The 14,332-nt window shown below is 36.1% G+C and overlaps 1 protein-coding gene across 4 annotated transcripts in view; it reads right to left on the reverse strand.

Annotated features, from left to right (window-relative positions):
• The window catches only part of LOC145510508 (uncharacterized), a 329,761-nt gene that overhangs the window by 196,128 nt on the left and 119,301 nt on the right, over positions 1–14,332 (reverse strand). For 2 of the 4 annotated variants that reach the window (XM_081501903.1, XM_081501902.1), the window contains 2 exons: positions 9,643–9,686; positions 5,563–5,659 (listed from right to left, as the gene is read on the reverse strand). In XM_081501903.1, the coding sequence (XP_081358029.1) occupies positions 5,612–5,659; positions 9,643–9,686 (92 nt within the window). In that variant the 3' untranslated portion in view covers positions 5,563–5,611. The remainder of the gene's footprint in view (positions 1–5,562; positions 5,660–9,642; positions 9,687–14,332) is intronic. The other 2 variants (XR_014057071.1, XR_014057070.1) reach the window with 1 other exon arrangement.

Consider the following 14,332-nt stretch of genomic DNA (forward strand, 5'->3'; position numbering starts at 1 on the left):
ACGTGAAAGGAATCCCAGAAGGGAGAGAAACAGAAAAGGAGAACAAAAATGTATCTGAAGAAATCATTGCTGAAAACATCCCAAACCTAAAAAAGAAAACAGGTATACAAGCACACGAAGCACAGAGACAGGACAAAACAAGACAAAACCAAAGAGACCATACCAAGACATATTATAATAAAAATGGCAAAATTTAAATAAAGGATTCTAAGGGCAGCAAGAAAAAAACAGAGTTAAGTACAGGGGAAACTCCATAACGCTATAAGCTCATTTCTCTACAGAAGTGTTGCAAGCTAGAAGGGAGCAGCATAATATATTCAAAGTTCGAAAAGGGAAAAATATGCAACCTTACCTAGTCTGCTAAGTAAGACTATCATTTAGAATAGAAGGAGAAAGAAGTTTCCAGATAAGCAAAAAACTGAAAGAATACAGTAATACTAAGCCTATCTTAAGAGAAATATGGTCTTCGTAAGTGGTCTTCTCTAAATAGAAAATAAGTAGTAATCTATAGGGAAAAGGAAAACACAATTGGAAAGTAAATAACTTAAATAAGCCAGTGTACACATTTTAAAAAAGCAAAATGTTTGTGATAAAGCAATAATAACCAAAATGAAAAGTAAAAGGATGGACATGAAGATGTAAGAAAGAATATCAAAACCATAAAATGTGGAAGAGGATGAAAATGTAGATTCACTTTTCCCAAGAAAGTGTTTGAGCCTATGTGACTAACAGTCTAAAGTGAAAGTTGCTCAGTTGTGTCTGACTCTTTGCAACCACATAGACTATACAGTCCATGGAATTCTCCAGGCCAGAATACTGGAGTGGGTAGCCTTCCCTTCTCCAGGGATCTTCCCAACCCAGGGATTGAACCCAGGCCTCCCTCACTGCAGACGGATTCTTTCCCAGCTGAGCCACAAGGGAACAGTCAACAGCAAATAGATATAGGAAAGGGTTAATATACTTGAAAAACAAAGTAACCACAAATCAAAACTTACAATAGATTCACAAAAGCCAAAAAGAAGAGAATATAAGCATAATATAAAAGGAAATAATCAAACCACAAAAAGAACAAAAAAAGACAAGGAAGAAATATAAAATCAATGGGAAAACAAGGTTTAAAATGGCAATAAATACATATCAATCAATGATTATCTTAAAAGTCAATGGACTAAATGTTCCAATCAAAAAAGACAGAGTGGCAGACTGGATTAAAAGAAAAAAAGAGCCTACAATATGCTGCCTAAAAGAGATTCACTTTAGGGCAAAGGAGACACATAGATTGAAAGTGAGGGGATGGAAAAAGATATACCATGCCAACGGAAATGCCAAGAAAGTGAGAGTCACAATACTCATGTCAGACAAAATCAACTTGAAACAAAGTTGATAAAGAAAGAAAGGACAATGTGTGCTTAGTCACTCAGTTGTGTCCAACGTGTTGCAACCCCATGGACTGTAGCCTTCCAGGTTCCTCTGTCCTTGAATTCTCCAGATGAGAATATTGGAGTGGGTTGCCATGGCCTATTCCAGGGGGTCTTCCCAACCCAAGGATCAAATCCAGGTCTCCCTCATTGCAGGCAGATTCTTCACTGTCTGAGCCATCAGGGAAGCCCCAAAAGAGGGACATTGTGTAATAATAAAAGGATAAATACAAGGAGAGGATATTACACTCATCAAAAGGCAACCCACTCAAGTACTCTTGCCTGGGAAATCCTATAGACAGAAGAGCCTGGCAGGCTACACTCCATGGGGTCACAGGAGTCAGACATGACTTAGTGACAAAACAATATAGGAGAACCCAAATACATAAAATAAATACAAGCAGATATAAAGGGAGAAACTGATAGAAATAAAATAATAATAGGAGATTTTAACACTCCACTCATCAATGGACAGATTTTTGAGACAGAAAATTAATAAGGCAACAGAGATCCTAAATGATACAATAGAATAACTAGATTCGATTGATATTTTCAGAACATTATATTACCAAAAAGCAGAATGCACATTCTTGTCAAGTGCACATGGAATATTCTCTATGATTGACCACATACTAGACCACAGCACAAACCTCAACAAATCTAAGCATGTAGGAGCTATTTCAAGCATCTTTTCTGACCACAGTGGCATGAAACTAGAACATGACCACAGGAAAATAAGCAAGAAAAAAAAACAATTACATGAGACTAAACAACATGCTGGAGAAAACCAATGGGTCAATGATGAAAATGAAGAAGAAATTTAAAAATACCTTGAGGCAGATGACACAACCATACAAAATCCATGGGATGCAGCAAAAGCAATTCTTAGAGGGAAGTTCATAGTGATACAGGCCTTCTTTAAAAAAAAAAAAAAAAAGAAAATTTTCAAACAAGGTAACATAGCACCTAAAATAACTTAAAAAGAACAAACAAAACCAAAAGTCAGCTGAAGGAAGAAGATAATAAAGGTCAGAGAGAATATCAATAAAATAGGGAAAAAAACACAATAAAGCCAAATCTGGGTAAATAAAATTAACAAACCTCTGGCCAGGCTCACAAAGAAAAGAGACAATTCCAAATAAACAAAATAAGAAATGAAAGAGGAGAAATCACAACTGATATTATAGAAATACAAAAAAACTGCAAGAACTACTAAAAACTACAATGAACTACTATATGCCAACAAATTAAACAATCTAGAAGAAATGGACAACTTTCTAGAAATATGCAACCTACCAAAACTGAATCAAGAAGAAACAGACAACTTGAACAAACAGATTACAAGAAGTGAAATGGAATGTCTAATTTAAAAACCTGCCTACAAACAAAAGTCTAGGGCCAGATGTTTCACACACAAATTCTACCAAACACAATATACCAATTCTTCTCAACCTCTTCCAAAAGACTGAAGAAGGAATACTCCCAAACACATTCTATGAAGCCATCATAACTACAAAAAAGAAAATTACAAGCCAATATCTTTGATGAATATAGGTGCAAAAATTCCCAACAAAGTATAGCTAACTGAATCCAACAACACATATAAAAGATCATATACCATGATCAAGTTGGATTCATCTCAGTCACATGGTTCAATATGTGCAAATCCATCAATGTGATACACCACAGAAGCAAAAGAAAAGACAAACCCACACAATCATCTAAAAAAAATACAGAAAAAAAACATACAATAAAATTCAATATCCATTTATGATAAAATCTCTTACCAAAGTGGGTACATAGGGAACATATCTCAACATAATAAAAGCTATTTATGACAAACCCACAGCCAGTATAATACTCAAGGATGAAAAACAAAGCCTTTCCTGCTAAAGTCTTGAACAAGACAAGGATGCTCACTTTCACCAATTCTCTTTAACACAGTATTAGAATTCCTAACCATAGTAATCAGTAAAGAAAAAGAAATAAAAGATATTCAAATTGGTAGGGAAGAGGTAAGATTGTCATTATATGCAAATGACATGGTAGTATATACAGAAAGCCATAAAGAGTCCAACACAAAACTACTAGAGCTGATAAATTCAGCAAGGTGTCAGAAACACGATTAACATACAAAATATGTTGCATTTCTTTACACTAAACAATGAAATATCAGAAATATAATATAAATAAACAATCCTTTGTCAAATCACAGCCAAAAAAACCTCAGTAATAAACCAGACTGAAGAGATGAAAGACTTATATCCGGAGAACTATGAACTATTGATAAAGGAAACTGAAGATGATTCAAAGAAATGGAAACATATACCATGCTCTTTGATTGGAAGAATTAATATTATAAATTCATTCTTGACCATCGGATTCTTGAAGAAACTAATGCCTATGGCCAGCAATTTTTATTTTGGCAAGCCATAAATTAATTGTTATTTCACCAACACTTTGCAGGTTATTACATTCAATAGTTACACCTGACACACCTGTAAAGTCTTCTCCAGCACCCTGAGTTTCATTTTCACTTTTTGTATCAGAATCAATCAGTAAGGTTTCTTGACTTTTGGTTGCTCTAATATTCACACTGTCTGATTCATAACAATATTCTCTAGAACTATCATTTTCTGAGACACTAGTATATATGTCACTCTGACAATCATAAAAAGTATCTGCATAAAATTTACCAAAAAATTCTACTTCACTCACAATTTCTCTATGTGTCATTTTTGAAAATGTGATGGTAATACACTTGTATTTACACTATACACAAGGTTGGCACAAAAACCTTAATGGAGCAAAATGTGACTGATAATGATAATCATATGTTATATAAAGAACCATGATCAATTTTAAGCTCTAACAACTTCACACATGATGCTAATTGTATCACTCCATAAAAACATAGTGATATGCCTCTGGTCAATAATGTTCAGGTAACAGAAGATATCAAACTATAAAACATCTCCAGTCAATAATGTGTTAAAATGGCCATACTACCCAAAGCAATCTACAGATCTAAACTTATCAAATTACCAAGGATATTTTTCATAGAACTAGAATAAATAGTCCCATAAAAGACCAAAATTGCCAAATCAATCCTTAGGAAAAAGAACAAAGCAGGAGAAATAACCTTCCCAGACCTCAGACAATACTACAAAGCTACAGTAATCGAAACAGCGTGGTATTGGCAGAAAAAATAGACATATGGGTCAATGGAACATAATAGACCACTCAAATATGAACCCACACACCAAAAGACAATTAATCTTTGACAAAGGAGGCAGGAATGCACAACGGGAAAAGAAAGTTTCTTCAGCAAGTGATGTTGGAAAAGTTGGGACACTCTCATGTAAATCAATGAAGTTTGAGCATAACCTCATACCACATACAAAAATAAACTCAAAATGGCTTAACAACTTAAATATAAGACATGACACCACCAAACTCCTAGAGGAGAACATAGGCAGCATTCTCTGACATAAGTGGTACCAATGTTTTCCTTAGGTCAATCTCCCAAAGCAACAGAACTGAAAGCAAAAGTAAATGGGACCAATCCAACTTACAGCAACATGCACAGGCCTAGATATCATCATATTAAGTGAAGTAATAAAGAGAAAGACAAATACCATATGATATCACTTATACATGGAATTTAAAATGCAACATAAATGAGCATATCTATGAAAGAGAAACAGTCACACACACAGAAAATCAACTTGTGGTTGCCGAAGGGGAGGAAGAGTGGGGGAGTTGCAGAGTGGGAGTTTTGGATTAGCAGATGCAAACTATTATATATAGAAAGGATAAACAAGTTTCTACCATATAGCACAAGGAGCTATACTCACTATCCTGTGATAAACCTTAATGGAAAAGTGTATGAACTATATATATAAATACATACATGTATGTGTAACTGAGTCACTTTGTCATACAGCAAAAATTAACAATACTATAAATCAACTATACTTCAATAATTATTTTAAAAGAGTATTCTGAAAGGGAAACAGGACTGAAAATAATATCAGGCTTCCTGACCACTGACTGGCCCACAGATGGGAATATGACCCAAACTTGCCAACAGAAACTGTCTCTGGGATTTCCTAATCTCATGGTAGGAAAAAGAATCTCTTACCTCTGGAGTTGCTATTTGTGGTTGATGTAAGCCTGAAATTGCAGCAGTGTCACTTCTCCAAATCTTGCCTTGTACTTGATGTCTGCATGAATTCAACCTGTGGAATGAGAAACTGGGGTTAGCTCAGATGGAGAAATATTGCACAGAAAGCAAGAGGGACAGATACTGGATGACTCCATCCAAAGTGTGACAATGGCCCCAGTCCCTGACTTTTCAGTTACATGAACCAATACATTTATTTTGATTAAGCCATTGTTTGACTTGGACTCATTTCAAACTGAAAAAGTTCCAGGTAGGATTCATTAAGCCTACATCTAGTGGTCAGTCTGAAGATACATATAATTCTGTGGTTCTTCAGGGATCCTCATCTCTCTTGCAGCCCTTCTAACCATTTGGCATAGATTTCATAAGCTGAAAACAAAGTTTCACACTTCACTTCATAAACACAGATTTTATACTAGTCATCTCTATCATCTATACTGCATGAAACCCTGGTTAAAATTCACAGAAATTCACAAAAGGCTAAATATGCCGTATAGTGATGCCTGCATACGTGGGTGGATATGTGGGTGGATCTCATTTGGGGAGATGAGAAAAATTGAAAAATACTCACATGATCTCTGACAGAGTGTAAAAATGATCTGAGACTATAGGTTAATGGAAATATTAAAATTCAAAAACTACCAAATCTTTCTGAAAAAAAAAAAATTTGTGGAAATGCAAGAGGAAAAACATAGATTCCCCCTCAATGATGGTGTTACTTAAATTGGCCTCTAGAGGTCAGTGCAACCCTAGCCAATGCAACCCTCTTCTGATAATGCAAGTACTTCTTGGCCTTCCTTAAAATAGTGTTTTGTAAACTGTTTCCTGGAACCCGTGGGATACTGGTAAGATGCAGCAGGGATATCATTAAGGTGAAGGAGAGGGCAATAGGGCAGAAATTTGAGTTATCATCCTGCATCAACCATATTCTTTTAAAAAAACTATCATTTATGGATGAACAACAAGGTCCTACTATATAGCACAGGGAACTATATTCAATATTCTTTAATAAACCAGAATGTAAAAAGACTATGAAAAAGAATATGTATTTATATATATATACATAGAACTAAATCACTTTTCTGTACACAAGAGACTAATACAACATTGTAAATCAGCTACACACCTACACACACACACACGTGCGTGCGCGTATACATAATGCACGGGGCTCCCAAAGAAAACTTATTTGCAAAAGGTTTTGAGTGTTTGAAAATTTAGAAACTGCTTTAACTACAGAAACAGCAGCACCCAGGTACTGTGTTCTTAGGCATCTTACATATTGAGAGTCAGATAATGGAAGAAAGTATCAATGGTTTCATGTCAATAGAGAAAATCTCTGATACTGAAAGTTGTGTTCAATATACTATTCTAAAAGGATCACTCTCTTTCACCAACACTTTATTAAAAAGTAAGTTCTGCTCATCTTACGCTACAGAGCACACACCAGTGATAAGCCCTGCACTTGTTTTAAGGTGACATAAAGGTTGAGGTCAGGGCGCCAGTGCCACCACTGGGGCTTAATCATCTTCATGTGAAATTCCCTAGTAGCTCAGTGGTAAAGGATCCACCTGCAATGCAGGAGACATGGGTTCTATCCCTGGGTTGGAAAGGTCCCTTGGAAAAGGAAATAGCAACCCACTCTAATTTTCTTGCCTTGGGAAACCCCATGGACAGAGGAGCCTGGCAGGCTATAGTCCATGGGGTCTCAAAAGAGTTGGACAGGACTTCGTGACCAAACCATAACAACATGTGAAATTCCACCATTTGAGATCAGAAGCTCAGCATGCAAAGACATTTCTATTGTTGAAACACGGAGACCCCCATACATTAGTAAAATTTCTTCAAAGCAGTCTCCTTATATGTGATCGATAATGAAAGAAAAAAACAAACTTCACTAGCACATCTTGATGCAAAGGAGAGATAGAAAGAAGCTATTAGGAGGCACTTGTAGAGCAAGCCTACAGATGTATTATGGTTTTATGTAACTATTTTCCAATACATCAGGAAGTAAAGTTATTGTGACCTGGTTAATTCTACAATTCTGTCCTTTTCCATAACCAAAAAATGTATTCAGAGAGACCATCTAATTCTTTATCCTAACTCTCCATCTTCAAAACAGATTTTCTTTTCTCCCTCACATTTCAATTCCATTTTTATGCTTGAGGTAGTAAGTTCATGGAATTTTCAAAGAGACAAAAGTTACTCAAAAGAATATAAATGTCAAACACATGTAAATTTCCCCTGCTCCATTTTTTCCCCAAGTCAGGAATGTCCTTTGTTTTCTCCTGGTATGTTTCAGCTGGCTGACATCTCTGGTTGAGGAGCAATCATCCAAGCAGCATCCTTACAATGTAATGACAATCAGTTACCAAAAAATGTGCAGGCACTGATAACAGGATTCTGAAGGGTCAGAAATGAGTGGAAGAAAATAGGCATTTCAAACAAGTGCGCAGCAGCTGCTGCTGACCTTGGCTTAAGATTGCATCCAAAACATCATTAATTTTCTGTTGTAAAATAAAGGGAAGGCAAGTAAAATCCTGATAAAGAATCATTCTGGAAAGGGGGAAGAACACTACTGTTTAAATGGTATTCTTGTGGTTAAAATTCTTGCAGAAACATCTTTACTCCCATTTGAATCAGTTTAGCTAAGATGAAGGAGTGCTAAGGAGGAGGCAAAACATATATTCAGATTTATACCTTCTTTGAGGATGATCCTACAGTATTTATGGAACTGAATAACTAAAGCAAGTACATTTAAAGAATGCACAAAAGGTTTCAGCAAACTTGTGACAACAACATGAAGAATTAATCCCAAATATATGCCCTCTCAGAGAAGGCAATGGCACCCCACTCCAGTACTTTTGCCTGGAAAATCCCATGGACAGAGGAGCCTGGTAGGCTGCAGTCCATGGGGTGGCTAAGAGTCGGACACGACTGAGCAACTTCACTTTCACTTTTCACTTTCATGCATTGGAGAAGGAAATGGCACCCCACTCCAGTGTTCTTGCCTGGAGAATCCCAGGGACGGTGGGAACCTGGTGGGCTGCTGTCTATGGGGTCACACAGAGTTGGACATGACTGAAGTGACTTAGCAGCAGCATATGCCCTCTCAAGTATATCCGAAATATATGACCTCTCAAGAACAAGTATGCAAAAATGAAAGCAACTGTAGTAGCTACCTTTTCTTCTGTTCCTACTGTAATTCAGATGGTTAAATGAAAAAGACCTTACAGACTGGGTAATAACCTCTACCTTGCAGATTAAAAAAAAAAAAAATCAAGAGCTCAAATAAATGAACTTGTTCATGGTTAAGCAATTAACATGAGATAGATCAGGGACTTAAAAGTAAACTTTTTGATTCTAAAATCAAGTCATAATTTTGTGTTATCTGTTTTAACAAAGTGAAAGTGACTTAGTCACATCTGACTCCTAGTAACCCCATGGCCTATACAGTTCATGGAATTCTCCAGGTCAGAATACTGGAAGGGGTAGTCTTTCCCGTCTCCAGGGGATCTTCCCAACCCAGGGATCAAACGCAGGTCTCCCACATTGCAGGTAGATTCTTTACCAGCTGAGCCACCAGGGAAGCCCATGAATACTGGAGTGGGTAGCCTATCCCTTCTCCGGAGGAACTTTCCAATCCAGGAACTGAACCCAGGTTTCCTGTATTGCAGGAGGATTCTTTTAATATTAGAGTGAGTAGCCTATCCCTTCTCCAGCAGATCTTCCCGACCTTAAGTGGGGAGCCAGAGTAATGATGGGTCAGGAGATTATGTCACATAAGCTAAAGAATTTTAGTCTTTTTATCTAGAGATAAGTGACTCAATGAGCTTTATAGAAGCTGTGGGAAAGTATGTGAGAGGTCATAAAATGAAAGAGGAGAAATTATTTAATCCATATGTTGTTTCCAGCTATGATAAACAAGTGTGATTCAGACTAAACTTCCCATTAAGAACAACTGTTAAAGCTATGGAAAAGAAGAAGAAAAAAAAAAAAAAGAAAAGAAAAGAAGAAGGAAAGCTCTGGACTACTTACATTCACTAGAGGATTAAGGCAGCCAGGATTCAGTAGATCAAGATCTTGAAAAGAAAGAAAATATATTGAGAATACCCACATTCTGTCATTTTCCCTCAACAACAGCCTTGTGCATTTTTAGAGAAAAGCAGAGGGGCAGATCAGAAAGTGGCAATTAAGAGGTTCTATGAATCTCACTAGGTTGCAAAGATCAAAGTAAATTAGCTCAGGGCTACCAAAAAAAGCCAAAGCCAGCATTTAAGCAGACAAATGTTTCTAGATAATCCCTGTAAAAACAAGATAACTCATCATTAGCAAAGTGTCATTAAAGAAATACCAAAGAAATTTCTTTAGGCAGAAAGAAAATGATTCCTGGTAGAATAAGAACTCTAATGCAGAAATGAAGAGCACCAGAAAGGGTAAATATATGGCTAAATCTAAATGAATATTGACTATTTAATAAAATATATCTTATGGGAATAAATTGTACATAAATTTACCATATACATACATTATGATTGGATATATTTTATACATAATTTTAATATGTGACAATAATAACACAAAAAGTGGGAGAATGGTAAATGGAGTTAAAATTTGTTAAGCTTTCATTAACCCTAGAAGGGCTAAAAGTAAAATTTTAATAGAATAAGACAAAAATTCATCTTGCAATTTAGGATAAAATCCAAAATGAAATAAAAGAATGTACAGTTAAGGTAATAGAAAAGAGAAAAATATAAAAATATTTTACTAATTTAAAAGAAGGCAAAAGGCAAAAATAGCAGAAAAAAGAAAGTAAAGGTGGGGCATAGTAAAATCATACATTTAAACCCAAATATTTGTTTGTAATTACATTACATACAAATGGATTATACATCCTACAAAAACATAAACATGGTCAAATAAGTGAATAAAGAACAACATTTTACCATATGTTGCTTCCAGGAGTCACAGCTAAAATACAAGACCCAGATAAGTGATAATAAGAGAAGATATAGTTTGCACACACTAATTAAAATAAAGCTAATATGTGAGATGTGAGCTAATATGTGGATGTGAGAGTTGGATTATAAAGAAAGCTCATTGCTGAAGAATTGATGCTTTTGAACTGTGGTATTGAGAAGACTCTTGAGAGTCCCTTGGACTGCAAGGAGATCCAACCAGTCCATCCTAAAGGAAATCAGTCCTGAATATTCATTGGAAAGACAGATGTTGAAGCTGAAACTCCAATACTTTCACCACCTGATGCAAAGAGCTGACTCATTTGAAAAGACCCTGATGCTGGGAAAGATTGAAAGCGGGAGGAGAAGGGGATGACAGAGGATGAGATGGTTGGATGGCATCACCAACTCAATGGACATGAGTTTGAGTAAACTCTGGGAGTTGGCAATGGACAGGGAGGCCTGGCGTGGTGCAGTTCATTGGGCTGCAAAGAGTCAGACACGACTAAGTGACTGAACTGAACTGAATATAGATATATTAATTTAAAACTAAGAAGATTTCAAGCGAAACGTACTAGTGATAGAGACATAGTTGGTAATAATAAAAGATTAATTTTGACTGCAATATAAATGTGCATACATCTAATAACATAGGCTCAAAATAATTTAAGTCACAAACTGACCAAATTAAAAGAAGAAATAAAAGTACACAGTCATATAGCTTGAGAATAACTCACATTTCTCAGTCATTAGTAAAACAAACAGAAAAAGAATTAGATATATTTTATGAATTCAATAAACTAACTTGACCTAATTGGTGTGTGTGTGTGTATAAAACACTATGCCGAATAACTACAGAATATTGTCTTTTCAAGTGTACATAGTAGTTTTACCAAAATTCACTGTGATATAAGAATGTATCTTCTAACCACAGTAGAATTAAGACATAAATCAGTAACCAAGAGATAACTACCAAATCTTCAAATGTTTATAAATGAAGCAAGTCTTTTCTAAATAATCCATAAGTCAGAGAATAAAGCAAATTAGAAATGGTTCCCAGGTAGCGCTCGCTAGTGGTAAAGAACCCGTCTGTCAATGCAGGTAGAACTAAAAGACACGAGTTCGATCCCTGAGTTGGGAAGATACCCTGGAGGAGGGCAGGGAAACCCACTCCAGTATTCTTGCCAGGAGAATCCCATGGACAGAGGAGCCTGGCAGGCTAGGGTCCATAGGGTTGCAAAGAGTCAGACACAACTGAAGCAACTTAACCTGAACTCATGCACAAAGCAAATGAAAAAGTATTCCAAACTGAATAACTATGAAAACAACGACATGAGAATTTGTGGAATGCAGCTGAAGCAATGCATACAGAAAAATTTATAGTGTCAAATATGTGTTTTAGGAAAAATAATCTGAAAAAGCAAATAATTATCTTCTAAGAAACCAGAAAAAGAATAGCAAATTAAATGCAAGAAAGTAGGAAATATTAAAGAGAATATTAAAGGAAATATTTAAAAAATCAATGACAAATAGTCTACAAACAATAAATGTTGGAGAAGGGACAGAGAAAAGGGAATCCTCCTACACTGTTGAGGGGGAATGTAAATTGGTACAACTACTATGGAAAACAATACAAAGGTTCCTTAAAAAAATTAAAAATAGAATTACCATATGATCCAGCAATCACACTCCTGGGCATACATCCAAATAAAACCATAATTTGAAAAGATACATGCACCTACTAGTTACAATAGCCAAGACACTGAAGCAACCTAAACGTACATTGACAGAAGAATGAAGAAAATGTGGTACATATATACAATGGAATATTATTCAGCCATAAAAAAGAATGAAATAATGCCATTTGCAGCAATATGAATGGACCTAGATAGCATACTAAGTGAAGTAAGTCAGATTAAGTGAAGTAAGTCAGATAAAGACATTTATCATTAAAACATCACTTATACATGGAATCTAAAAGGATACAAATGAATTTATTCATAAAACAGAAATAGACACACAGAAATAGAAAAAAAAAATCTATGTTTACTAAAGGGGAAGAGAGGAGAGATAAAATAGGAGCTTAGGATTAACATATATCTACTACTATATATAAAACAAATAATCAACTAAGACTACACTATAGCACAGGGAAATCTACTCAATATTCTTTAATAACCTATATGGGAAAAGAGTCTGAAAAAGAATGGATATGTGTATATGTATAACTGAATCACTTAGTTGTATACCTGAAACTAACACAATATAATAAATCAAAAGAATAGCAAGGAGAGATAAGAAAGCCTTCCTTAGTGATCAGTGCAAAGAAATAGAGCAAAAAATAGAATGGGAAAGACTAGAGATCTCTTCAAGAAAATTAGAGATACCAAGGGACCATTTCATGCAAAGACGGCTCAATAAAGGACAGAATTGGTATGGACCTAATAGAAGCAGAATATTAAGAAGAGGTGGCAAGAATACACAGAACTATACAAAAAAAAGATCTTCATGACCCAGATAATCATGATGATGTGATCACTCACCTAGAGCCAGACATCCTGAAAGGTGAAGTTAAGTGGACCTCAGGAAGCATCACTACAAACAAAGCTAGTGGAGGTGATAGAATTCCAGTTGACCTATTTCAAATCCTAAAAGATGATGCTGCACTCAATATGCCAGCAAATTTGGAAAACTCAGCAGTGGCCACAGAACTGGAAAAGGTCAGTTTTCATCCCAATCCCAAAGAAAGGCAATGCCAAAGAACACTCAAACTACCGCAAATTGCACTCATCTCACACGCTAGTAAAGTAATGCTCAAAATTCTCTAAGCCAGGCTTCAACAGTACATGAACCATGAACTTCCAGATGTTCAAGCTGGTTTTAGAAAAGGCAGAGGAACCAGAGATCAAATTTCCAACATCCGCTGAGTCATTGAAAAAGCAAGAAGTTCCAGAAAAACATCTATTTCTGCTTTATTGACTATGCCAAAGCCCTTGACTGTGTGGATCACAATAAACTGCGGAAAATTCTGAAAGAGATAGGAATACTAGACCACCTGACCTGCCTCTGGAGAAACCTGTATGCAGGTCAGGAAGCAACAGTTAGAACTGGACATGGAACAACAGACTGGTTCCAAATAGGAAAGCATCAAGGCTGTATATTGTCACCCTGCTTATTTAACTTATATGCAGAGTACATCATGAGAAACACTGGGCTGGAAGAAGCACAAGCTGGAATCAAGATTGCTGGGAGAAATATTAATAACCTCAGATATGCAGATGACACCACCCTCATGGCAGAAAGTGAAGAAGAACTAAGGAGCCTCTTGATGAAAGTCAAAGAGGAGAGTGAAAAAGTTGGCTTAAAGCTCAACGTTCAGAAAACTAAGATCATGTCATCCTATCCCATCACTTCAAGGCAGATAGATGGGGAAACAGTTGGAAACAGTGGCAGGCTTTATTTTGGGGGGCTCCAAAATCACTGCAGATGGTGACTGCAGCCATGAAATTAAAAGACACTCACTCCTTGGAAGGAAAGTTCTGATCAATCTAGACAACATATTAAAAAGCAGAGACACTACTTTGCCAACAAAGGTCCATCTAGTCAAAGCTATGGTTTTTCCAGTAATCATGTATGGATGTGAGAATTGGACTATAAAGAAAGCTGAGCGTAGAAGAATTGATGCTTTTGAACTGTGGTGTTGGAGAAGACTCTTGAGAGTCCCTTGGACTGCAAGGAGATCCAACCAGTCCATCTTAAAGGAGATCAGT

Source organism: Giraffa tippelskirchi, chromosome 6 (assembly GCF_054371585.1).
Source record: "Giraffa tippelskirchi isolate mGirTip1 chromosome 6, T2T-mGirTip1v1.2.pri, whole genome shotgun sequence".
Taxonomy (NCBI): Eukaryota; Metazoa; Chordata; class Mammalia; order Artiodactyla; family Giraffidae; genus Giraffa; species Giraffa tippelskirchi.